Genomic DNA, 25,658 nt, shown 5'->3' on the forward strand with positions numbered 1-25,658 from the left:
TGGCCTATATAAGTGACCAAGATAGAAGGGTTTTGGTGTTATTCCCTTATTGAGCAAAGCAAAAGGTGACAGTGGAAGAAGAAAGCAAGCAAGAAAGGACAATCTGTGAGTGGCCAGGGATCTGAGAGACACAATCCCAGAAAAACAGGAAAAATACCGGAACACCTGTAGCTAGGCAAAAATGGATGTTTATAACCAGAGGAATGACAAAAGAAGAAGAAGGTGAATACAAAACCCCTGGAACAAAGGACAAAAAAAGTAAGTGTCTGCAGCTATTAGGAAGCAGAAAGCTGATGATTGCAAAGTCACTGGGCATGGATGAAAGGACAAAAGTGGTTTGTTATCAATCAATCGATCAATCAATCAATTAAACTTTATTTATAAAGCACTTTTCCTATGAAAGTATAACACAAAGTGCTGTGTTGTTAGTAACTGCAACAATGAGACAAATAGACAAACTCCAAATTTCTAGTATCTGCTAAGACAAAGAAGATTGACAGGGAAGGAAATGAAAAAAGTAAGACACAAAATATGTGTGACAGCAGCTCAGGAGGACAAAAGTGACTCAAAGCGATTCCACAATCACCAAACCAAAAGCGATTCCATGGGTTCCTGATCAGATGAAAGATTTTTGGAAGCTGTCGTGAGATTTAGTTTGCAATACCTGCAGATGGGAACTGATGGAATTGAGCCTTACTCAAAGATTGTATTTGAATAAAAATATATCTAAGTGGAGGTAACAGCAGATGAATTACAACAAAAGTGTAAGGATGGGCATCTGTAAATACAAAGGCAGAAATGAAAGGTTTTTGTTTTATAAGACCAAATATTGCTCTTGTAGAAAGAGGGACCCTGCTTTAGACAAGATGGTGCCTGACATCATCAGTTGAAAGTGAAAACTATACAATTGATCCTAATCCTAATCCCAATCCTAATCCAAAAGTGTTCAGAATTGTAAAAAAAAAACTTTTTAGTAAATCTTAAAAACCAGTTACCATTTAAAAAAAGTGGGTTACCAGTTAAAATAAAGTTTTTTTTTATATGATACAGGGGGAGTTTGGATTCCGGTTCCAGTTGAGGACTTCTGGTTCTGGTGGTAATGGGATCTGACTGTTACCCATTAGGGACAGGAAACTCTCATAGTAGGCACTGTGGTACTGCATTCTGCATTTCCTCAAATATCTGCTCTACTTCAGGGACATGTGTGACCGGAGCCCAGACTCTCTACCACTCTAAATACACTGTATTGAATTAGTTCTAAATCTTTCTGCTCAGCTGACACGGAACTCTGAGACATACAGCTGTTTGTTGCTGGGAAAGTTTGTGTAACTCTCATTTCGCTTCAAAGCTGTCACTTCAAAGCTTCAAAGCTCTTCAAAGCACTAGTTTTCTTTTTTCTTCCCAACTTGTCCTGTCTAACAGCTGAGTAGACGGATGAGGCATGAAAGCCTCTTGTGTTGGACATATTTTACTGTTACAATAGGGGTTATGAAGCATTTGACACACTAGGTGTATATTTGAATAAACCCCTTTTGTAATTTAGGCTAAACTTTATTTATCTTACTCACATCTGTAACAGTCTTTTGTTGGACCGGACGGAAAAGGAAAAGAAGGGAAGAAGAGAGAGGGATGCTGGGGGGGAGGGGGTGTAGGAGGGTGATTAAAGAGGAGGGCGGGGGGGGGGGGGGACCATGAAGCAGCATAAGGCAACAAGTTGCTGGATGTTTACAATCCTTACAGTCAGGTTTAAAAGTAATATAAATCCACAAGGGGGTGGGGCCTGTCCACACAAACACCCAAATGCCACAAACATACCTGTGGGCTCCAAAAATGCCCACATACAAAACATGTCAACATATACACAATACAACTGATGTTCACCCACGCATACTTATGCGTTCAGACCAAAACATGTAAAACATTTCATTTAATCATTCAAACTGTTTGTGCGAAGGTGAGATAGCACCTGTGCTCGAGTGGGTCTTTAAGTTCTTCTAAGGTGGATGATGGAATGGAATGGAATCTGGAGAAGGCCAGCCCTCGAGAGCAAGGTCCAGAACTCACACCACAGGGACACGGACACCCCCAGGCTCAGATGTAATGTGATCCCCGGTCTCTGGTTATGTCAGAGAGCCCCGCGTGGAAGGAGGGCCGGCGGGCCCAGGAAGCCAGGACCCAAGGGACACGGCCACCAAAGCCAAGGGCCCAGTTTCCCTACCAGGGATGGGGTAGGGGACAGGGGGTCCGAGGTCCCACTTTTCATTTATAGTGTATTTGTATAATGCATGTGTGTTTGTCTGTAAGCATGTTTTTGTTTCAGAGCAGTGTTTTTCAACCTTTTTTGAGCCACGGCACACTTTAACCCTGACAAAAAATCCCGCGGCACACCAGCATCCAAAAAAAAAAGAAGAAGCAGAAATTCATGGTCTGTATTGATCGACAGCCCCCCCCCCCCCCCCCCCCCCCCCCCGCAATCTCACGTGGATTTTTGTGATAATTGTGGCAGAAAAAGCAGGAAATTGCGGCTGTTTTTTTTTTTTTTTTTTTCTTTTTTTTTTTTTTTTTTTTTTTTTTTTTTTCTTTTAACTTGTCCTGTCCAACAGCTAGGCAAACAGATGAGAGCTGAGGGCCTCTTGTGTTGGACATATTTTATTTTAACAAGAGGGGTTATTCATCTTCAGACAAACCAGAGGTATGTCTGAATAAACCCCTTTTGTAATTGAGGCCAAACTTTATTAATTTCAATCATGTTTGAAAATCTTTGGTGTTGGACCGGACGGAAAAGGAAAGAGGGGAAGAAGAGAGAGGGACGTTAGAGAGGGGGGGGGTAGGAGGGTGATAATAGGAGGGGAAGGGGGGTAAGACCATGAAGCAGCATAGAGCAGACAGGTTTACTGGTTGTTTATCGTTACGGTACGGTTCAAATGTAGTACAAAAAGGGCGGGGCCTGTTCACACACACTCAAATATTATCAACACACCTGCTAGCCGCAAAAATGTCCACATGTCAACATGCACACAAAACAGATAGTGTTCACGAACGCATACCTATGCCTTTAAACCAACTAGTGTGAAATCTTTCATTCATTCAATCATGCAAACTATTAGTGCAAAGGTGAGCTAACACCTGTGCTCAGGTGAGTGTTTATGTTCTTCTAAAATGGATGGTGGAATGTGAAAAGAAGGAGGAGGAGCGCCCAGCCACCCCCACACCCATACCCCCGCCGCAGCAGCAGCGGCAGCCGGAATTCCCCCAACGCCACACGGGAACAGGCAGGGAACAACCGCCCCCCGGGCGACCAAGACCGCCACCCAGGCCAGGGCCAGCCGGACCGCCGCGAGGCCCCCAGAGCCAGAGAGCAGGGAGGCGCAGAGGGAAAGAGAGCGCCGCCCCAGCCCAGCCAGGAAAGCAGCCCCCCGCCGCGCCGGAAGAGCCCAACGCAGGGCCCCACCGGAGAGGGACGCCCACAGCCCCAGACGAGCACCCCACCACCACCCAGGAGTTCCGGGCATCCCCCCGCCCCGACCCCAGGTACGAGCCAGGACCCCCCAAGGGAGACCCGCTCCGCACTCCAGGCAGCCACCCACCCGGCCCACGGTTGGTCCAGGTAGGAGCAAGGCAGGGGCCCGCCGCCCCCGCCCAGGAGGGGGGAACCCCGGGGAAAAAAGGGCGGCCCACAAGGGATGTTATAAATATGGCCCGACCAGGCTCGGCCATGTTGGAAGTTTGGCGGGGCCCAGGGGCAAGGACCAGGACCCACCCCCCAGGGACACGAACACCCCCGGCTCAGGTGTAATATGAACCCCCCCACCGTGCGGAGAGAGCACCGCCGGGCCCAGGGAGCCGGCACCCAAGGGACACGGCCGCCATCGCCAAGGGGCCCGCACCCCCCACCAGGGAAGGGGTAGGGGACAGATGGACCCAGGTCCCACCTTCCTTGTAAAATGTGTGTGCGTGTATGGGTGTTTGAGAGGGTGTTTGTGTGCATGTGTGTGTGTTTATGTTTGAATGTATATATTGAAGGGGGAGGGGTGTGTGTACTAAGGGGGGTGCAGTTAAAATTGGCGAGTAGGGCACTAAGGGGACATCTCCTGATTACTCACAGTGATGTCCCCTCACCCTCCACACCAAGGGGCCCTAAATGTCTAAGGTGCGGTTAAAATTGGCGGGTAGGGTGCCAGGAGGACATCTGCTGCTTGCTTGCAGTGATGTCCAAGCACCCCCCCTACCAAGGACCCTACATGTCTAAGGTGCAAATAAAACCGAAAGAGGGGGGGCCCACTCCATACGGCAACCATAGGAGGGGGGCCACTCCCAAGTAGCCCCCCCCCAAGGCGCATCGCAGGCTAAGCCCCCCACCCCCTCACCCTATTATGAGGTTATATGAGGAAGGGGGTAAGTTGGGGTCTACATATCTAAGGTGCAATTAAAACCAAGAGGGGGGGGGGGAGTATTCCCGTTCGACAACCAGGGGAGGGGGACCACTGCCAAGTGACTCCTCCCCCCAAGGTGCATCGCAGGCTGCCCTCCCCCCCATCACTCTAATAAGTGATTGAATGAGCTGTCACTCGTTTGTAATGCTGGTGCATTTCTGCTTTGATTTGGTAGAAATTGTCCCCATGAAGCTTTTTCCTCTTCCTTTGGAGTTCTCCATGCCTGCATTCCATGAGTCTGTGTAAACCTACGGGGGGATTTATTTTTAAGCCGTTCAAAAGGTGTGACAGCACATTGCTGGGTACCTTCGATGAGATGGTTGAGATCGGACAGGTTGGTGCTGAGCTGCTGCGCTCTGGTGAAAGTCTGCAGAGAGCTGTTGTCCAGTTCCTGCCCGACGTTTTTCAGCACAATCTCCTGAGAACAGAAAAATGATTTGCTGCCGTTTCTGTGAATACAGCTTTAATTCATCTCCTGTCCCGACATTAAATCACAAAAAATCATTTGATCCTAATAGCTGAACTTTAAAAATTTAAGGCATCACCTGGTATAAAAAAACATTATTTTCAAAACCCTGTGGAATATCTGTCTATGTTAGTTCTAATTGTCATAAACTTTGACTCTTTTTAAATGTAACTTTAGGTAATTGGCTTTGAATCAGTCAATGGGCCACTGGGATTGACTCCATAAATATTCCTGTTGGATTTAAATGATCGTTTTCTACCCAATAAAGGTTTGTGATGTCCAAATAAAAAGAAGTATACAGCTTTGATACTATCATACTTGAAGGATTTTGCTCTGGATGTGGATCTGGATCTGAATCTACTTTCACACTGGTCTGCATCTCGGTTTCATTATCAGTTAATCTAATTTCTTCTGGTGACCTATGAAAGCCAGATGTTGGAGTGGAAGGTGGATGTGAGCCTAGAAAGGACGTCAACAGCAAGCACTGTACAATGTCTGCATGCAGTTCAACAGTTGACCTGCTGTGTCACATGAATTAAATTCAGTGGAGGTAACTTGAAGTTCTGCAGTTTGAAAAAGTTCGGTGTAAATGAAACTGTGGTTTGATGGGGGAACACAGCACACACAGATTTAAGATTCAGCATCATAGAAAAGGGTGGCTGACCGAGTCCTCCAGCTCTCTGATGTTCAGCTCCGTGGAGTCTGCAGATTTCTCCAGCTCCACAGGCTTGGCCTTCAATGCAGAAGACTTCTTTCTCCAAGCTTGAAACTGGGTCTGGAAGCAAAGCAGTTAATGTTCACACTGGCAATTAAGAAAAGAAGAAAGGCAGACAGAATCTCCTTGAATTAGTGTCCTTGGGCAAGGCACTGAACCACACATTGAACCTGATGGTTACAGGTTAGTACCTTGCATGGCGTGGAGCTGCCATCAGTGTGTGAAAGTGTGTGCATGGGTGAAGGAATCTGTGACTGTAAAGCCCTTTGGGCCTGAGAGCAAAGTAGAAAACGCTGCATAAATATACACCACAGTATTTTCTGTGGTTACTTTGCAGGCCTGGTTACACATAAATGAAGAAAAATGTCAAACTTATGGAGATGGTGATTCATAAATCCATTCCAAACTGAAAAGTGAAAACATTCTTTGGATCAGTTAAAACACAAAAGTCTGATTTTTTTTAGCAGAACTTTTGCTGGACCTTGTGTGAAGAACTGTCCAGAGTGATGCCCGGTCTTGCCTTTCAATAGTTGGGTAGGCTCCAGCATCCTCATGACCAAGGGGAGTACACATTGCGTCATGCTGTTATGCTCAGCATCAGCTCAGATACTTTTACCTTTTTCATGGACATACCTGGAGTTGATGAGCTGTGTAGTTGTAGTATTTCAGTCTGTCGTTAGCTGCAGCACCGGTGGAGATGTTTAACACAGTAACCTTTAGCTCATCCAGAGTCTTATTGGAGAGTTTTAAATCTCTAATCAGCTGCCAGATGCACTCATCACAACCTAAAACCAGAGACATCATCATGGGCAAAAGGTGGTTTGAAAAAACAGACGCTGTGCTGTCCTGTGATGCTAATACTCTTACTGTTGTTGCACATGTTGATTGTTGCTTCAGTCAGACACTCTCCTGTTTGCATGTCACAGTAGCCACTCTTACAGTCACATTCTGCAGGTAAAGAAAATCAATTCCAGATCAGCTTGAAAAACTTTCAGTGCAGGGACGCAAGAGAAATACATGACGACAAGAGTAAGCTGCACATATTAGTAAATATCCTTCAGAACGTCATAAATACAACCCCATACATTTCCAAACATTTGTAAAGAAACTGTCAATCTTCCTGGACCTGCATGGTCACAAATGGCTTTACAGGTGGACACAGGCTGTCTGCAGGTAAAAAATGAGCAAACCTGTATGGGGCCACGCAAAATAGCAAGGTCATAGACCAGTTGGTGAACCTGTAGAGATGTTCATGGACATTGTTTTCTATGGGCTAGCGGAAATGCAACATTCTTGTGTGGTCAGTAAGGAGTCAGTACTCACACCTCACTAACGACTAGAATTTGGCATAAGGACACTACGGCAGCATAATCTGTGCGTCATAAATGAATGAAACTTGTATTATCCTTACAAATACTTCACCATACACTTACCACGCACACAACAATCAAACATTCCATCACTTGACATCCTTTGAGGTGGTTGCTCCATCCTCAGTGAACTGCAAGACACACCTCCTCTTAAGATGCGGTTGCTCCTCTACTCAACCTTCTACCCAAAAACCTGCAGCACCCATATATGTCGATCCCTGAATGAATGGATGGATGGATGTGACTAAGGCTCAAAGGTTACTCAGGTTTACTGGAGGGGTGAGTGTCCAGTGACAAGCTGCTCCTTCACCAAGCAAGACCCAGCAAGACTATTGGGTACTGGTTCTGGTTGATCTATGGTTACTTAAAACCAGCAAAAGACCTGGAAGTGCTGAATTAAACATTAGATGATTGAAAATGCTTCTGCAAAATAAGTTCACAAAATGTAAGTAATTCTTCTAGTGTTCTTGTAAATATGTTGGACACCAGGCTGTGGGTACAGATAATCTAGAACCTTGCAAATTAAAACAAACTACAGTTCATAGATTCAGGAGGAGGCGCAGAGGTTGGGCTGCTGTGTGAAACTGTCTGCAGCTGTGCATGAGTTTGAATGTGCCTGTTTATCATCCAGCACTCTCAGCACACTGACATCATGAGATTGGCTGCAGAGGAGGCTGTGGAAAAGCCAGCAGTTCCTACAGTCGTGTCCTCTGGGACTTTATAACAATGACTGATCATGAGAAGTGGGGGTGGGGGGCAGATTTCTGTCTTACTCTGGCAGCCGGAAGGGCTGTAATCCCAGTATCCTGGCAGGCAGCGCTCACAGTAACGCCCTCCGGCTCCGGGGCGGCACAGACAGCTGTGGGTGAGAGGATGGCAGGTGGGGCGAAGGGAAGCCGGCCCGCATTCACACCTCCGGCAGCCCTGACAGCTGGAGAAACCAGAGTAACCCTCCTACACGACACAGGAAAAGAAACATTCAGTATCTGGGTCATAGTGTTTATTTGATGCAGACAAAATGATTCTTTTTTGTGTGTTTAAAAAAACTGTATGAGGGAATTTAAAAAAACTGACTTCCTGAAAATGTATTTAAACACATTGATAAATCTAATTATGCAGTTAGAGTTGGGACTATAAAAACTGTGACTTGTTAACAAAACAGTAGCTACACATGTGACCAGTAAGGTGCATGGCAATAACTTTCAGGACATTTATTAATCTTTTGATTCAAGAAAAATAATGTTTTAACCTATTCCAATTACTAAAAGACACAGGAGAATATGATCTTTGTATCAAACAATTTCAAGTAAATTGTTCCATATTAGAACACTGTGATCTATGAGTTTATTTCTACATATAAAAACAATTGAGCAAAGTGTTGCACAGGTCCAAGAACCATTAATTAATGAAATACATTAAGACACAAAGAATCCCACTCCAAAATAAGTATAACAATAACAAAACAAGTTCACATTCAGGGAAGAAGCAGGATCTAATAGAAAAGGAAAGAGGGAAGAAAGTTCTGGATAGATTTAATTAAAAAACAACACAAGGAGATCACTAAGATTCACTAAGATTATGGGAAGGAAAAAAAAACACCGGAAGCACACAGATTTAAATGAGTTAAGAATCCAGACTTAGTTTTTTTATAGTTTAAAACAGGACAGGACAGCAGTTGGGGGTTGAGTCACAGCTCAGTGACTTTTAGCTGGCGGAAGCATCTGCAGACTTTGTGACCAGATCTGCAACAAGAGCATCTAAACTGCAACCGAATTACAGTATAATATGTAGAAACCTTTGAAATCCCAAACTGATCTGTCTCTCTTGAACTGTGGGACATCAATACATATTTGCTAAGAGATGATAATATAATTCCCCAAATTCTTCCACCCGTGTCATGCTCAGCAAATGAAGTGACAAGTAATGAAGTTGAAGGTTTATCATTCCAGTCTATTTTAGAAAAACAGCTGTATCATCTTGTTTAATAAAAGATGTCTCTGGAGAAACTTAGAATTATTAAGACTTAATTTTTTAAGATCATGGGCTCAAATCCACAGTCAGGCCATAACAAATGGGACCCAAAGCAGGTAGACATTGTTGAATGGAGGGGCTGCACCACTGAACAATCAGCTTACCGCTCCCTCAGGCCAAGGGTTAACTGTGAGAAAACACATTTCTCACAACCAGGAGTGTGGCATCTCATGAGGCTTCACCTTGGATGCAGTTTCTCAGACGGATGGTCTTCCTCACCTCACAATGGTCGCAGAGAGGCCCAGTCACCCCTGGCTTGCAGTGACAAACACCTGTCCTGTCATCGCAGGAAGACGTGCCACATTTGTTGCACTTGCACTCTGCCACAAACACAAGACACACAAAGTCATCAGGACAGCGAAGGTGAGATTACACCGGGAGTTTGCAGGAGAGGACTAATTTTGGATTCCCGGGGCTTAAGGAACCATGTGGTAATCCTTGGTCCTCAGTTTGTCTTTTCTAAAGAGCTCCTCTCTGCATGTTATCATTCCAACAACTGAAGGGATGTAAACAGAATCCAGCAGAATAAATGTAAACCTCACAGATATTTAATGGAAAACTTTAAAAAAACAAGGCATGAGCTCTGATGACTTCATTAATGGTTAGAAAGTCTGACTTCTATCACAATGTTCTTCATAACAGGGGTGGGATTATATAAGTTCACTTCTTTCCACTCCCTTTCAATCAATATTTATTAATGTGTCTAATTATCCTCAGTTTGATTCATCATTGCATGACTTTATAACTGATGGTTGTATTGTTTTCGTGTATTATTCTTATTTGACTGCTTAAAATAAACCATTTCAAATTAAATAAAAAAATGAATCATCGTGAAACTGCAAGGATCACTTTGTGTTTTGCACAAAATATGAACATTTATCAACAACTATCCGAAACTAATCTTAATTAAATTAAAGAATGACAAACTGATGCCCCGCTCCGTATGTTTTGTTTACAGCACCTTCATTTTCTTTCTGAGACTCAACTCAAACTTTCAGATTGTAGAGGTAATGTTGTTTAAATTCGCTTCGTCTCCCTTTTGATTCAAAACTCAACAAATTCACTAATACAAAGAAAAATGTTCACATTTAAAAAACTGAGAAGCAAGGCATGCTCATTATTGTGTTTTCAGGTTTATTCTATATCTGTTAAGGAGTGAGACTGACTGTTTACCTCTGCAGTTTTTGCTGTCGATGGCGTCGCCGTAGTAACCGGGGGCGCAGCGTTCACAGTTGGTGCCCGCAGTGTTGCCCCAGCAGTGTTGACAGTGGCCTGTCACGTTGTGGCACTCACTGAAGATCAGGTTGGGGTCAGAGTTGCCGTTGCAATCACACTTCTTGCAAGAGTCACCAATTTCCATTGGGTTGCCGTAGTAACCAGGGGCACACCTTGATTATTGTGAAAAGGATATAACGTTTAATCGAGTGATGGAGTCTGGTTATGTTAAAAAGAACTTTCTTTTTTGGGGATTTGGTGTCTTTTCTGTTTTGTGACAGACGGTATTGGCGTGTCATCATGGCAGACACTTTCTAACATTATGACGGCAGTTTACCTGTTCATACTGCAAACAGATGTTAGACACATCAACGTTTGTGTCAGATATTACAGTGGAAGTAGACAAGACTGCATTTTGTAAAAAAGTGAACATTCACTGTTCAAAACATTCACTAGTTGAGACTTGGTCAGTTGTTCAGCAGCACTGACCTCTCACAGTAATGCCCTGCATACCCTTCCTGGCAAATGCATCTTAGAGTAGCGCCTCTGCTTTCACAGCGCACAGCAAAGCTGGTTGGACAAATAGAGAAAAGACTTTCAGAGGAGCCACGCCCCCTTGCCATTACTCAACTTTAGAGTTGGGTCAGACTTACTTGTTGGACGGGCTGGAGAGGGGGCAGGCGCACGGTTCGCAGTTGAGCTGTCCATTCAGGCCCACAGCTAGACTGTATCCTTCCTGACACAGCTCACAGAAGTCCCCTGTGCTGGGGACCCTACAGTTCTGATAGGATGGATTGATAAAGTGTCTGTGGCATCACTCATCTATTCAAAAACTTCTTCAAAAGTCTGTAGGGGAAACTTACAATGCAGACACCTGTGATGTCCTCGCAGTAGTCAGCCTTGCCTAAGCAGTTACAGCGCAGACATTCTCCGTGCTCGCTCAGGAAAGATCCTTTTTCACAAACCTGCAAAAGAATCAAGCTTTTTTAGACGTGTCGGCCCCCAGGCACTGTGTGCACCTGCACACTAGCTTCACATTTGAATATATCATTATGCCCTTTAAAAAAAAATGATAAGAGAATGTTTTCCTGCATTAACAACCAAGTAAAGTAAAAAATGTTAAAAAATAATGACACCGTCAAGCTTTAGTTTAATAGTGCACAAGTTTGGGTAATGCTGAGTTTATGTTTTAGATGTATTTGGAGATTCAGGAAATAAAAGAAAGATTAATAATCAATTATATATCAGGGGAAATAAAAGAGAAAATATCAAATCATTTTAGTAGAACATAAGATCATGCCAAAGGAATCAATATTCTTTAATATCAATCAGTTTTTTTTATGTGCTCCTTAAGGTAACAGTCAAAAAACGGGCAATGCAGGCCACTGTAAAGTGAGTTTTGTTGGCTCCTCCCACAATCTCACCTGCTCATACATATTCTTGTTCACCCAGACTTGGCATCCCTTGGGGATACACCACCAGCCCATACATGACCACGACTTAATATAAGCACAACTGCCCTTGTGTGGATTTTAGGACCATGGGTCCCTTGGTTTAATACAACGCACAACAGCAGTAATAAAGGTGCTAGCAAAACAAGAATACACAGAGTCTCAGCGTTGCCATTCATTGATCCTGGACTGTAAAATAGAGCAAAGTTCAACTAGAAAAAAAAACAAAGTCCATCAAACCTGCTGGACATTTAACCTTTTAGCTGTTTTCAGGAACTCCAAATTCTTGTTGTTTGTGAGTAAATGGTTTAGGTGCTCCTTCCAGCGATCTTGTTCTTCCAGAGCTAGTTTGACAGCCACGAGTTCTCAGAATTGTTATTACACATAGCAGGGAAGCACACTTTGATGAACACAACCATCTGACTCAGAATGTTGTGACAGAACTGCACCAACACCAAAGTCAGACGTGTTTACTTCAACTATAAACTGTTCCTTAGGGTCAGCCATGGTAAGGACAGGAGCCATGGTAAACCAGGTTTTTGATTAGGTGAAAGCTTAATCTGCATCAGGGGACCATGTAAATGTTTTATTATTGGATATCAAGACAACTAACTGTAATTGCAAAGCCTACATACCTTTGAAGGGATAGGCTCCAGCAGCCTCCGATGACAGGTCGTACAGATGTTAGATTTAAACTCAACTAGCCACTTTTGACAGAAGCTTCAAAATGTCTTTATATTATTATGAATTTGCAAAAATGCTAAAGGATCTTAACGTAACATTATGGCCAAATCCGATTTGCCTCTCTCCCTATTGCTCTAGTTGTTGGGGCATTGGGGGCTTTAGTGGTGTCCAAACTTGTTTTTTTTAGGGGGAGCAATAAGCACTTATGGCTGGACATATATGGACTGGCAGCTACGTGGTATTGTAGATGACTGGCGACTATTCATGACATCATTAAGCGATAGTAACGTTCAAATTTGAAGACACTATTTTCCATATCTCTCCACTTGGATGGATAAATGTAGGGTTAGGGAGAAGCCATAAGGTGAGGGAAGCAATTCCGATCCGCCCTACATCTATAGAAAAACAGTTGTGCTCATAAGTTGACATACCCTGGAAGATGTTATGATTTCTTGATAACACAAAAATGTTTTTTTCCAGTTGTAGTTGTTGGTTGGGTGAAACCATTTATTGTCAAAAAATGCTGTTTACCCTTTTTAACAGAAACTCTTACTATCTAAGGAGACAAACAAAGGTGCAGACAAAGATAGAAGCTAAAATGTTCTCCAAACTGTTTGCCTTTTAAAAAGGCCTTCAATACCAGCACCTGTTTGATAAAAACTAAAAGTATCCTTGTTTTTATACTGTCATACGTGGGACAGAGAATTAAAACATTTAATCCTCCAAATCCATGTTTTTCTGCTCTAATAACTAGAAAAATGATTAAACAAACTAAGGGAATAAAGTTGTGCTTGACCAACTTCACTTTGTGAACATTCATAACCTACTCCATTTCTTACTGGCAGGTAAATTTAAGACTCAATATCAACAAAACCTTGAATTATGTCCTGAACAATACTGCTCCTGATACTTTGGGGTGCTGTCATTAGTTTTTCCCAGACAAATTTCTCTGTCATGAGCCTGTCACATCACTTTGAAGCTACTCAACTCAAGGAGGCTCACAGAAGCTCTTTGTCTGCTGCCGCCTGCAGGAACTCTGCCACTGACCTTCTTCTTTTACGCTTCCAGCCAGACATTGATTCTGTTTATATTCCCAGAGGATGGAAGTATTGTACTTAGGCCTGTGACTCATACTTTGATATTCACAAAAGAGATGAACACAAAGAGAAGCTTGTGGACAGCTGACTCACAATCTGCATTTAATGGCAGCTCTGATTCTTCCTGCAGACTTATTTCCTATTGGATTCCATGATCAGTAGCAGACCACAGCAACATGTTACCTTGTCTTTACGAATGTTTAGTACTCAGTGGCAAAAACGTTCCAAAAGGTTTCTCGGCAGGAGTAATAAAGAACAAAATTCCAGATAAAATCTTCACCCATTTTAGAGACAACTGGAAAGGATGGATCAGGAATGAATCCATCAGAGAAACCAGTAGATGTTTTGGAAATAAAGCCAAAAACAAAAGGAATTGTGATGGTTGGGATAAAAATTTGTCGGTAAAAGAAATTTTGTTCTTACAATGCTCCATCCACAGTCTTTGATGACAGTAAAGCGCATATCATTGGAATTTTAATGTGGTAAAACATTTTGACATTAGATGTTAAGATGATGTGGTTGCATGGTGGTGTATTGGTTCTCTAGCCTAACAGTGAGAAGTGTCCTGATTCAAGTCCTGGCAAGGTTCTTTCTGTGTGAAGTTTCCATGTTCTTCTCATGTATCAGTGGGTTTTCTCTTAAAACTCTGGTTTCCACATATGAGTCAAAGTCAACTGGCGATTCTTAATTGTCTCTAGATGTGATTGTGTGTTTGATTGATTGTGTGGCCTTGAAACAGACTGGTCATCGCTCCAGGGTGTATCCTGCCTTTGCCCAACAGTAGCTAAAATAATGACCACATGATCCTAGAAGACATTCAGGTTTGGAAAATTGATGGATGTTGAGAGGATCTATCCGTCTACATATCACTCTATCCATCTACCCACCATCTTTTCTCAATCATTTCTAAAGATCTCGTCAAGACACTTGTAAATGCCTGTTTTCTATGGAGTTATTTCAGTCTCAATAATCAGAAATGCACACAACCGGTTTCACAAATACACACGCTCCGATTCACAAATGTCATTCTATGCAAACGTGAAAAATAAATTCGGAAATACACACCCTGTGTTTCACAAACACACAGATTGTGTTTCACACATGCACACTAAATGTTTTACAAATGCACAATAAGTGTTTCTCACAAATGTGCACACTGTTTTTCACAAAAACATTTTAGACATTCACAATAAATGTATCAAAAATGCACAGTAGGTGCTTCACAAACATGATTTTTAGGTACACATGTGATGTGAACTCACAGATCATTCGAACTGCAGAATGTGCATTCAAAATCCCGTTCTCATTTGTGAATCTCCCCGTGTGTGTGAGAGATTTTTCTACGGTGAATATTGAGACTCATCTGACGGAGCGGGTCAACTAATGTCACCATTGGCTAGTGAATCTGTCAATCAAACTCATCGGCAAAGCAGGCGGGTTCGCTTTTAGCCAATCGAATGGCCCCTTACACTTTCTCTACGCTTTCTGCGGGTGGCAAAAGCCCCGCCCATATTTGATTCTGTACCAGTCGATCGTTAGCGTGTTAGCCCTAGCATGGCTTGTCGGTTTATTGCCTTCGGTTGTCAAAAATGACTGGCTTGTGCAACTTTTCAGTGGACCTGGGAGCAAGGCAACAGTGGTTGAATGCAGTTGAATTGAATCCATCGAACTCTGTACTGGTCATGGGATTTACAATGAACGTTTCACTCGGGATCGTTTGTACGTTATTCTCTTAGCTTTCATGCTAGCGTCATTTCAACACTCAGACACGGTTTTGATCATATGAAGGTGGAGGAGAAAATTTTCAACTTCCACAGGTTTTGTGGAGAAACTGGCATCACTTTGCTCCGTACCACGCAGTGGGACTACATTACCTCAAGTTCATCTCACTGTCAATCACAGATACCCAATACACCTCCCCTGCTCAGCCCGAAGTCACTTTGCTGGACCTTAATTTTATTTTTTTAATAACTCAAATATCATTGATTTTATATTGTAACCATATACATATACACCTCTTGGCCAGGTCACCCTTGCAAAAAAGATCCTCATCTCTCTGGGTTTTATAGCTGGTTAAATACTACACAACAAAAGATGGTCATAGAACAACAAAGTGCAAACATTCACCCTTTATTACAGAGTAAAATTCAGAGAAAACATGGACAGATTAAAACATCAAAATTTAAGCAAATGTGGGATCTCTACTGATTTGAATTTTATTTAAAGTGGAACTAATTTTCATAACTTCCTTACATACAATGAAGTCCCTTGAACAATACAGCAGTATTGATTTGAACTCTGTCTTCCTCCCCTCAGTCTCTCTTCTTCTGTGTGTAATTATGTCGCCTAAATTAAGTTCTAAACAAACGGGACAGTAAAGATGTAATTCCACTCCCAAACGGTCTGAATTAAACAATGGGTTGATGTCGTCTTGCAGTTCCAACATTTGTGGACCCAAAAGGGGACTGTCCCATACCGGGACATTGATCCCAGGATGAGGTTCAGTCATGGATCCACTCTCCTCCCATTCAATCTCTGGAACCAGCATACCCTGACAAAAAAAAAAAAGATACTGTTTATGAACAGCCCTGTTTTTTTTGTGTTTTAGATTATGTAGGAACAGACACCCACTAATAATAACTTATCTTGTTGCTGGCAGGCAGACCTCATATCTCCATAACTGTTTATAATTTGCAAATAAGTGAACCTTAACAAAGTAGTGACATTAGTACATATGATGGCTCATAATGCCATGCATTGTGATGCATTTTGAACTTGCAGATGTGCTATTCTTCCTACAAACAAACAATTTAGGGAAATTGTTTGCACCGCACAACTATAATACTTTTCATTCATTTTTGATGAAAATTCCTTGTAGTCATTGTGATTTCATCATACTGTTCTTGATACTTTCCACTTTAGTCGAACTGCACACAAATCAGTTGTCCAGTACAGTGAGATTAAATAAAGCAGTGTTTTTCAACCAGTGTGTGTGCCGCGGCACAATAGTGTGCCGTGGGAGATGGTCAAGTGTGCCGTGGGGAATTGCCCTACTTCACTGATCTAAAACCGTTTCCCATCTCCAGGAAATCAGCTCTTTGTTCATCCAAACAGGCCCTGATAAAACACTGAGTAGTGAGGAATATGAGAGATCTTAAAATGACTTTTTCTTTGTGTTTATTTAATTCTATAAAATACATTTTGATAAGGTTGACGGTACCGTGATTTAGCTGCAGCTATAACTGTGTAAGGAAAAGTCGCGCCCCTTTAACTGTCTCCGCCAATCATTCTTGAAGGCTTAATCACATGTCATCAGTCTGACCAATCAGAAGTGGTTAAAGTCTTTACTTCCTTGTTCTTAATTCTGCTGGTAAAGTCGCTCAGTTATAACAAAATACCAGCTAAAGCTCGTCTTTAGCGGTGTAACTTTCCACAAATTCCGGTGTCAGACCGTGGAACAAGAGAACAAAGGTTGAAAAACACTGAAATAAAGCAGAAACAGGGTTCTGGGTCAAGCCCAACTGCCACAGCTGATTTGGTGTCATGCTTTGCTCCGTCCTGATTGGATGGCTGTCCCACGCGTCACTAAACACATCCAAACTGGCCTGAATGCGTGGTAGGAAAATATAGTGGCAGCAGAATACGTGATGTTACTGATATTGAGCAAGTCTTGGTCCTCAGGAGAGTGCAGGATGTTGTAATATAAACCAGTAACAGTCATGAAGACATCACACCAGAGGGGCTCAATCCTGTATTTGGAAAAAGCAAAAAGAAATATTATATTGTCAGATTTATTTTTAATACATCATTCACTTTTATGTATATATTAAAGCGTCTAAAACTAGGTTCAACTCACCGTTGATTGTGTGTACACTTTTGCTGCAATGAAGCCGTTTGTGTCAGTTCTACGTACTGTGAGCATTACCTCGGCTATGCCCACATTTTCTCCTCCGTGATCTCCTCTCACCCTGACAACAACATGAAAATCATGTCTCAAACACATAATTACAAATGCATCGCCAATACGGTACACATCAATTTAAAATGTAATGTTCTTATGTATGATGCCAATAAGTAGAATTTCTAGGTTAGATAAATTGCAGGAGTGGGTTACATGTATCACTGGGGGAAACATTGAGGTGAGAGAGACTGTTAAGGGGGGGGGGTAAAATGTTATCCATGAGGGGAAAGAGTTTTAGAGTTGCCTTTGTTTTCAGAGGAGTCTAAAAAAGTTATTTTATTTTTGTACAAATAACCAAGTACTTATACTGCCTGATATGTGAATGAAATATTTCTTTATGAATAACATGAATACCTCAGAGGAAAACCATACACGTTCACAGCGTCACTGAAGAAGGCCAAGTCTGCACAGTTGTTGTCTGCTATCTTCAGGTACAAGATCTATGGAATACAAGTACAAATACTTTCAACTGACAGATATTTACAGGGGCAAAAATGCTAAATTCCCAATTGATAGGTAAAACAGTAATACAATAGGATGATAAAATATGAAATAGAATAGAATAGAAGGGTATTTAATAATCCCTGAGGAAATTTTTTAAAAAATGGCCATCTTAAAAAAACACAAACACACATGCATTACAAATAGAAATATCACAAAATAAAAAGATTGATAAAAAAGGTAAATAATTGGAAAATCAGTGGGTAAAATTAAAAGAAATTACTTGTAAGATGCCCTGCCAGAGAGTTGTATTGCCTGATGTCAGGAGGAACAAAAGATTGTCACGCTGTCACGCTTCAGTAATTCCTGGAGAATAAATAAAAACATGACAAACATGGATTAGATCATTTAGCTGTCTGAGATTAAATTACATCATTTTCAAATATTTGAAAGGGGAATTTTTTAAAACACTCTTGCTATGATAACTTGAGCTTGTAGTAAAGAACAGCGTTAAAAAGAAACAATCAGAGACAAGACACTGATCACAGGAAGCCTGTGTGTAATACTTACAGTAACTTCTACTCCAATCACTGTTGACAGCATATTTCTCCCATCCACCCTTTCTGTGACTACTTATCGACTACAAAACAGACTAAAAACATAATGTTTGGGATTCTTGTCATTACGTCATTGGAAGTAAAGATACGGGGATTTTAGTGGCTGTTACTCTGACACAATCTCACAGGGCTGGTCATCACAATGAATACGGGTTCTAACGTTAGAAACTTAATGAGGCTTCTTTCATTCTCAGTGGATTCATGTATGTTGTTATGTTTAAAAAATGCCGTTTTCATGAATGTCATATGAATTTACTTTGTTTCACATATCCACCCCGTCTTAAAGTCTGGGTTGTGAAAAGACTGTGTCTAACTTTAACCCGGATCGCGTTTACATAAAGGCAGCACACGGAACAACTAACTAGTTAGCATAGCATAGCATCAGTGTTTAAACAAATCCCCGTCTCTAAATCAATACTTTTTATTAAACTTTCTGTGCTGCTGTAAATCCGGCATGCTTTTCCCCTTAGTTCTATCTGAATCATGTTAAGAACCTACAGATCATTGGCTATAGACGCTAGCTTGAACCGACACCGGCTTGAAGTTCACTCACAAAGGCAGACACAACTTGAGTCGAAAGCCGGCTAGTTTCGAGGCCCCTGGTTGTAGTTACTCGTGTTGTGTGAAGAGCTGGTAAAACTTGACAAAACCATAAGTCCTCCCCCGCTTTAAAACCATTAAAAAAAATATGACCGCACAGGCAAAGCAAAGCTAAGCTATAGCGGTGGGGGTACTCTGCAAACGACTCGGCTGAAATGTTTATAAAGCATTCACACATGTCACTTGGCTAAGGAGAACGCTTCAACTTAGTATTCAATAACATTACAGGACGTACAACGAGGGAATAATAATCAAATAAGTGCATTACTTACGGGCTGAGACTGATCCCGTTCGGAAGACCTCTCCGCCATGTTTGCCGCCCGCGTCCTCCCAACTGCTGTGCTGAACAGCTCCCTCCCTCGTCAGTTGAGAGTGAAGAGTGTAAGGGGCCATTCGATTGGCTAAAAGCGAACCCGCCTGCTTTGCCGATGAGTTTGATTGACAGATTCACTAGCCAATGGTGAGATTAGTTGACCCGCTCCGTCAGATGAGTCTCAGTATTCACCGTAGAAAAATCTCTCACACACACGGGGAGATTCACAAACGAGAACGGGATTTTGAATGCACAGTCTGCAATTCGAATGATCTGTGAGTTCACATCACATGTGTAACTAAAAATCATGTTTGTGAAGCACCTACTGTGCATTTTTGATACATTTATTGTGAATGTCTAAAATGTTTTTGTGAAAAACAGTGTGCACATTTGTGAGAAACACTTATTGTGCATTTGTAAAACATTTAGTGTGCATGTGTGAAACACAATGTGTGTGTTTGTGAAACACAGGGTGTGTATTTCCGAATTTATTTTTCACGTTTGCATAGAATGACATTTGTGAATCGGAGCGTGTGTATTTGTGAAACCGGTTGTGTGCATTTCTGATTATTGAGACTGAAATAACTCCATAGTATGTTTTCTGGATGTACAGTCCAAAGGTCTTAGCAAACTGTCAATCTCTACCAGTGCTCTTAACAGACATGTTCTACTTGTTTGGCCTTTCTGTGTAGTTTAATAAAACTTCCCTACAATATGAGCAAATGTTTGTTTCCAATTTATATATAAAAACTGAGCAGAACTATAAAAAGATCATTTTTTCTTTAGTGTATTTAGAAATAAAATTGCAAAGATGAACAAAATCAGGCTAAATACAACTCCAGTTTTAAAAGGAGACACAACTAATAACAGATTAGTATATTTTATTAGATCTTTTGAGTTAAGACACCTAATACAGAAAACCTCACCGGTACTTTGATGGACAAAATAGTTCTGTTTATTTTTCTGAATTAAACAAAGGCAGAAGATGCATCTAAATCTTTGAAAAGTCTAGCAAACAGGATCTCCCAAGAGCTCATTTCAGTCATATGTTTACCATCTGTGGACTCAGCTGTGATTGATTCCTCTATTTCCAGTCATCCTTGCAGCTAAGCTATGTCACATGTCTGAGCAAAGCCAAACGGCTGAAGCAGAGCAAATGCAGTCAGGCAACTGAAACACTCAGAAATTACACGTGCAGCAGGAAAATCCTGCTGGAGTCTGTGATGATCAAACACACCCAGACATGCACCCCACGGTCACTGAACATGACCGACAACAGCTGAAACCCAGAACTGAATCACTTCCTGACTGGCTTAAATCTTTTTGGTAACCGTCCTGATGACCTTCAGGGTATCAGAACCAGTCTGTCCGAGTATGAGGCCTCTCTGAATGGAATAAACTGTGGAGGTCTCATCTGGCTATGCAGCTGCAAGTTCACTCTGTAATGCTGACTATTTCCATACTCTTCCCACTGAAAGCAAACAAAGAGCACATTCAGCCCATGTCATAAACAAAGCTGCTGCTTCCAGAGTTTAAATCCTTTACTGTTTTGACACTTTACCTCTCATTGCATTTGGTTCGCCAGATTTCAAGACTAACTCTACCCAAAGCAAACCACTCTGCTCAAGAGTCTGCAAGTATCTCCTCATAGCTTACACAGATTGTTTTTTTTTTTTTAATTTGTTAGGGTTTGTGTATTTTGTGGGGCTGTTTGCGTTTTCCCAGGAAGGGGAATCATGAGGTTTTTATGTTAAAGCTCTCCTCTTTAAAGGTTTTCTTTGCTGGATTTAGTCATGAAAATGTTCCCCCGGAAAGCACAAATCCCAGGTCATAAGAACCTCATCCTGTCCTTGTTACTGTGTAAGGGTTGTCTTGAAAATGGAGCCAAGCTTCCTACTAACTGACCTTGGGGTCACAAAAAAAGCAAACAAACTCAAAACAACTTAAAACAAAAATAAGGAAGTTTAAGTTATTCTAAAGATTGTAGATGGTTTGTTGATGACATTTGTTTGGGGATGAAATCCACATCTGGATGTGGAACCACTAATTCCACATTTGGTACTTTGGTTATATAAACACACGAGTCCAACCTGCTCTTTTCATGGTTTGATAAGTGCACATTTTTCCACTCACTCTCACTTTGCTTGTGCACAACAGCTTTGACGAGGGCGATCCAGCTGTCAGTGTCAGCACTGATAAAGTTCATCAGTGGTTCAAAGTGTGAGCGGTTGCTAATGCCTGCATGTTGCACCAGATAGATCTTTCCTCCCCACTGCAGTCAGAATTTCTGCAGCAATTCAAAGCCCCATAACTGTAGAAAGTCCACGGGTTTAATGTCTGGGGGATGACTGGCCTAGGCATCCTAAAAGTCTTTACCACATGCCTATAATGTTTATTTCACATGGGTCTAACACTTTTGCAACTTTTTATTTAGTCCATGACAACTTCTAACCCAGTTAGACCACCAGACGCCTATGTGGGCCCCATACACATATATTGGCTGTGAGCGGAAAGAACATTTTGACCTGCTGCTCAACTATTGAAAATGGGCAATGGGACATGCAAATGAAACAAAACTACCATCTACATCACTGCTCCAAACACTTACAGAGGATCGAACACCAAACTGATCGAGTGAAGTTCCACGGAAACTCTGTTGAGCATAGTTTGACCTGCTATTTAGTCTTTGCAAAAGCCACAAACACAGGTAATAATGTGCATGGAAAAGGAAAACTCCACCAGTAGAAACTGGCCAGAACCACGTGGTTCAGCCTGAGCTTGAATTAATCTTTTTTGGGAAAGTTATCTTGCTTGTTTTCAGATATTTTTCCAATAATTAATTTTGTTATGTATTGTTTTAGGTTTGTAATCAGATGTTAATTTCAAGGACTCTGTAAATGGAATTGGTTCAGATTGCTCTCGCCACACTGTCAAACTTTGGTTTTGGGTTGCTTTAAGGAAGTTTGATGTCATGGACGTAACATAGCTCTGATTGACTAGTATGGAAGCAAAGTTGTTTTCAAGCAGCATTGTTTTGCTTAAGCTCTGCTTCAGATGGACCAAACTTAGAGTCTAAAGACTATTGGTCTTGATGGTGTGGATGAATAAATGTTCTCAGGGTGTGTTCTGACTAGAAAAGTCCATTGGTCCAGACCAAGTCCATCTAATTTGGTCCAGATCGAGTCCCAAATCTTGTGCTTGGTCTTCTGTTTCGAACTTAGCATTTAAACAAAACCACATTCCTGACCAGGAATTATGAGGCCGGGACAAAGCAACGAGAGGAAGAAATCCTGCACTTTGTAATCCGTGTCAGGATAGTTCACTTACTTAAACTTAATTTTTCTCTGGCCAATTTTGAGCGCCTGTATTAATGTCAGGAACAACACTTTTTCTTGTTACTTTGGCACGGCTGACTCATTCTGCAAGGCGGTCACTGGCAAGAAGACTTGCCGTGTGTGCTTTAACTAAGAGGATGCTAGTGGCCACAATGCTGGCAATGAGAAGGTACACTTAAAACTGTTTATGACATATAGATTGTCGGGAAAACAATGTGATAAGCAATGTGTATCATGTCACAGCCAATCAAATTTCATTGAGTTGCTGTGTCTTATTGCTGTTCCACATTTCTCCCTGGCTGTAGCCCTTGTGCTATCCTAGGCACTTTAACATTGGGAGTGGGGTCATCTAGACCCACTAGACAGTGCTCTGAACCTTTTTTCTTCAATGATTTGTGATCTTCACTGGTGTCCATGGATTACATGAAATCTTTCCACCTTTATCCACCTTTGTCATGGTAGGGAGAACACGTAAATGGAAGGGTGGGGTCATCTAAGATAGCACAAGGGCGAACCAAATGAATCCAGTCTGAATACACCCTAAATTATTGAAAATCGTTTTTCTATATTGTGAAATGTTTTTCTAAAGTCGATTTAGGAATCTATCTACCCTGAAGCCAGCTTGTAAACAAGTCCATAACTTTGACATAACATTAACTGAGTTTCTGTCATTCCGTCGCTCTTTTTCAGTAAAATTGAACCTGAACCGTTTTGAGTTGTAATATTTGCGTGCAACAGATGCATCACAGAGGTAACGACTGCTTTTCAGATAAAACTGCAGCTAAAAAAAGTGAGGTAGATGATTGTTTTTTGTGAAAGCCATTGAAGCAGTGGAGCAGACATGAATGTCCTAACACCAGTTTCTGTTCTCACCATTTCTGTAGGTTCGAATAAATAAGGTCAAAGTTGACGTTTTATTTTCACAGATGACTGAAGCAACAGCTGAAGGCTTCTCAAATATGTGTTGTATGTCAAGCACAGCTAGTTAGTTCATGTTATTTATTATGCAGTCGTGACAGACTTGGGCAGCACAAACTCTTACTGTTATGTTTAAACCACTGGCAGACTGAAAACCTTTTAGAACACACAGATTGCTTGTGGACATGAACCTCAGTTAGTGGAGAAAACACAGAAGCAAAAACGTAATGGGCTCTTACCCTGAGCAAAGTCTGCTGCTGTTCCCCCAGCCTGACGGCAGAAGTTGGACACACAATCCCAAAGAGGATGCCCAGCAGGCAGCAGCCAGACAAACATTTAGAAGCCATCAAAGTGTTTACTGATCAGCCCTCTTCCGCTGCTCTCAGTGTCTTGAGGGCAGATCTTCGCTCTGCTGTATCTTTTAGCTCCTCTACTCCAGCGTTTCAGATGCAGCTCTGCCTCTCTTCTCAGCAAAGCCCCATGAAACTAACTTGTGTGAACTTCCTCCCTTTCTCTCTCCTCCTTCGCCCTGACTCCTCTTCCCCAGTTGGCCTGCCTCTCCCTTAGCTGGGGCCCAAATCACATACAGATGGCTGCAAACCCAGAGAAAATCGCTCAGAGGAGAAAGAGCAGCAGCGGGTTTCGTGTCTCTTAGGGAACAGGCGTTACACCCATCCAGATTCAATCCAAGCACTGGCTGCTCGTCTCCATTTTCACCTCTACCCCTCCCCCTCTTTTGGGCCAGGGTGGGCTAAAGCACTAACACTCAGTCTGCACCCAGCAGGCGGAAAAGAAACAGCTGCTCCGGTATCGCGACTCAGCTCCTCCTTGCACATCCAGACATGAGCTCTGTGTTTGTTTACCCAGGTCAGACCATCAAGAGCTGTTGAATTCACAGCAACCAAATGAGGCAGTTTACAGGACGAGCTCCCGTTAGACACTTCCAGCACATTCTCTGTGTAAGAACAGGGCTACTGTCAGGCCCACACCACTGCTCTGGGTTCAGGGGCAGGAAGTCGTGATTCAAAATAGGTCCAGGTCATGCAATGGAGTCCCACAGAGATCCTGTGTCTCAGCCAACCAATAAACAGGAAGTCACATTCCAGCTCTGCATGATAAAAACACCATAAACACAATGAGAGGGAAGTCTCAGGCACATGAATTCTTGGTGAAAAGTTTGCTTTTAATCTGGGCTCAAAAGAGTGTGGACTCCTGATCACCACACATAAAAGATATGAGAAGAATTTGAGATGCAATATTAATTGTTGGATTATTTAGGATTTGCTGTTTGCAGAAAAAAAAGTTTACTGTGCTTTCGTTTTTGTTTTTCTAGTGATAAAGAGTGAAATTCAACAAAACTATCACAAACAAAAAAAGGTGTAAACCCTTTATTTCACCAACATTTACATCTTTTTAAAGTTATTTTTGTGGAATTGGACACATTTTCCCCTTCACTTGCTGTGGCTGCAGCATCTGCTGGTGTTTTGGATGTCTAAGGATGTAAGACCCTTTTTTAAATCTAACCCTTTACAGTTCTGGAGACCTGTTTTGCCTCTGTTTTGGACGGAAAAAATCCGTTTTTTTCTGTCCCCAACAGCTGCAGTGGCCTTATCTTCCTTGCACGTTTCGAGGTTTGCTCCGACCTATCAGCAGTTCGTTAGTGGACATGGACCATGTTCTGTCACACTGTTTGCCTGGGCTTCAGTGTCAATCCAAACAAACTCACCTCGCTGAGGCGTCTTCTTTGCAGGTAGAAATACATGTCACAGATGGGTGGCCAGATATTTCATCCAAACTTCAGTTGTCTCCAGCTCTGGGTTTGGCTGCTGCAGACCTGGCATCCTATTCAGACAGTTGGGCACAAATTAAAAAATGCATTTAAACAGCATTTTGTATGCCGGCAAATGGACATTTTTTTATTTGTATCCAATAGATACAAGTACAAAAAACATAGGTCATTACATCAAGACCATCTTCTGTCTGTATCACAGTGTTTATAGCCGTGGCAAAC

General features: G+C 42.0%; 1 protein-coding gene and 1 long non-coding RNA gene across 5 annotated transcripts in view; both read right to left on the reverse strand.

The window, feature by feature from the left end:
- lama4 (laminin, alpha 4) overlaps positions 1-24,645 on the reverse strand; it is a 41,777-nt gene extending 17,132 nt beyond the window's left edge. The window contains exons 1-11 of the mRNA XM_023952973.2: positions 23,887-24,645; positions 11,094-11,195; positions 10,884-11,011; positions 10,720-10,800; positions 10,189-10,403; positions 9,235-9,335; positions 7,758-7,938; positions 6,482-6,562; positions 6,248-6,399; positions 5,564-5,674; positions 4,740-4,851 (exon numbers count right to left, since the gene is read on the reverse strand). Of these exons, the coding sequence (XP_023808741.1) occupies positions 4,740-4,851; positions 5,564-5,674; positions 6,248-6,399; positions 6,482-6,562; positions 7,758-7,938; positions 9,235-9,335; positions 10,189-10,403; positions 10,720-10,800; positions 10,884-11,011; positions 11,094-11,195; positions 23,887-23,994 (1,372 nt within the window). The 5' untranslated portion in view covers positions 23,995-24,645. The remainder of the gene's footprint in view (positions 1-4,739; positions 4,852-5,563; positions 5,675-6,247; positions 6,400-6,481; positions 6,563-7,757; positions 7,939-9,234; positions 9,336-10,188; positions 10,404-10,719; positions 10,801-10,883; positions 11,012-11,093; positions 11,196-23,886) is intronic.
- On the reverse strand, positions 15,577-19,527 carry LOC144990198 (uncharacterized). 4 transcript variants are annotated; one of them, XR_013654195.1, is made up of 5 exons: positions 19,354-19,492; positions 18,148-18,230; positions 17,778-17,863; positions 17,319-17,430; positions 15,577-17,211 (listed from the first exon to the last, which is right to left on the reverse strand). It is a non-coding gene; the product is annotated as an uncharacterized LOC144990198 (long non-coding RNA). The 4 variants fall into 4 exon arrangements; XR_013654196.1 differs by lacking the exon at positions 19,354-19,492 and adding an exon at positions 19,035-19,146; XR_013654194.1 differs by lacking the exon at positions 18,148-18,230 and having other exon boundaries at positions 17,069-17,211; positions 17,796-17,863; positions 19,354-19,527.
- Positions 24,646-25,658: the final 1,013 nt, after the last annotated feature.

Source organism: Oryzias latipes, chromosome 24 (assembly GCF_053564925.1).
Source record: "Oryzias latipes strain Hd-rR chromosome 24, Olatipes_Hd-rR_3.1".
Taxonomy (NCBI): Eukaryota; Metazoa; Chordata; class Actinopteri; order Beloniformes; family Adrianichthyidae; genus Oryzias; species Oryzias latipes.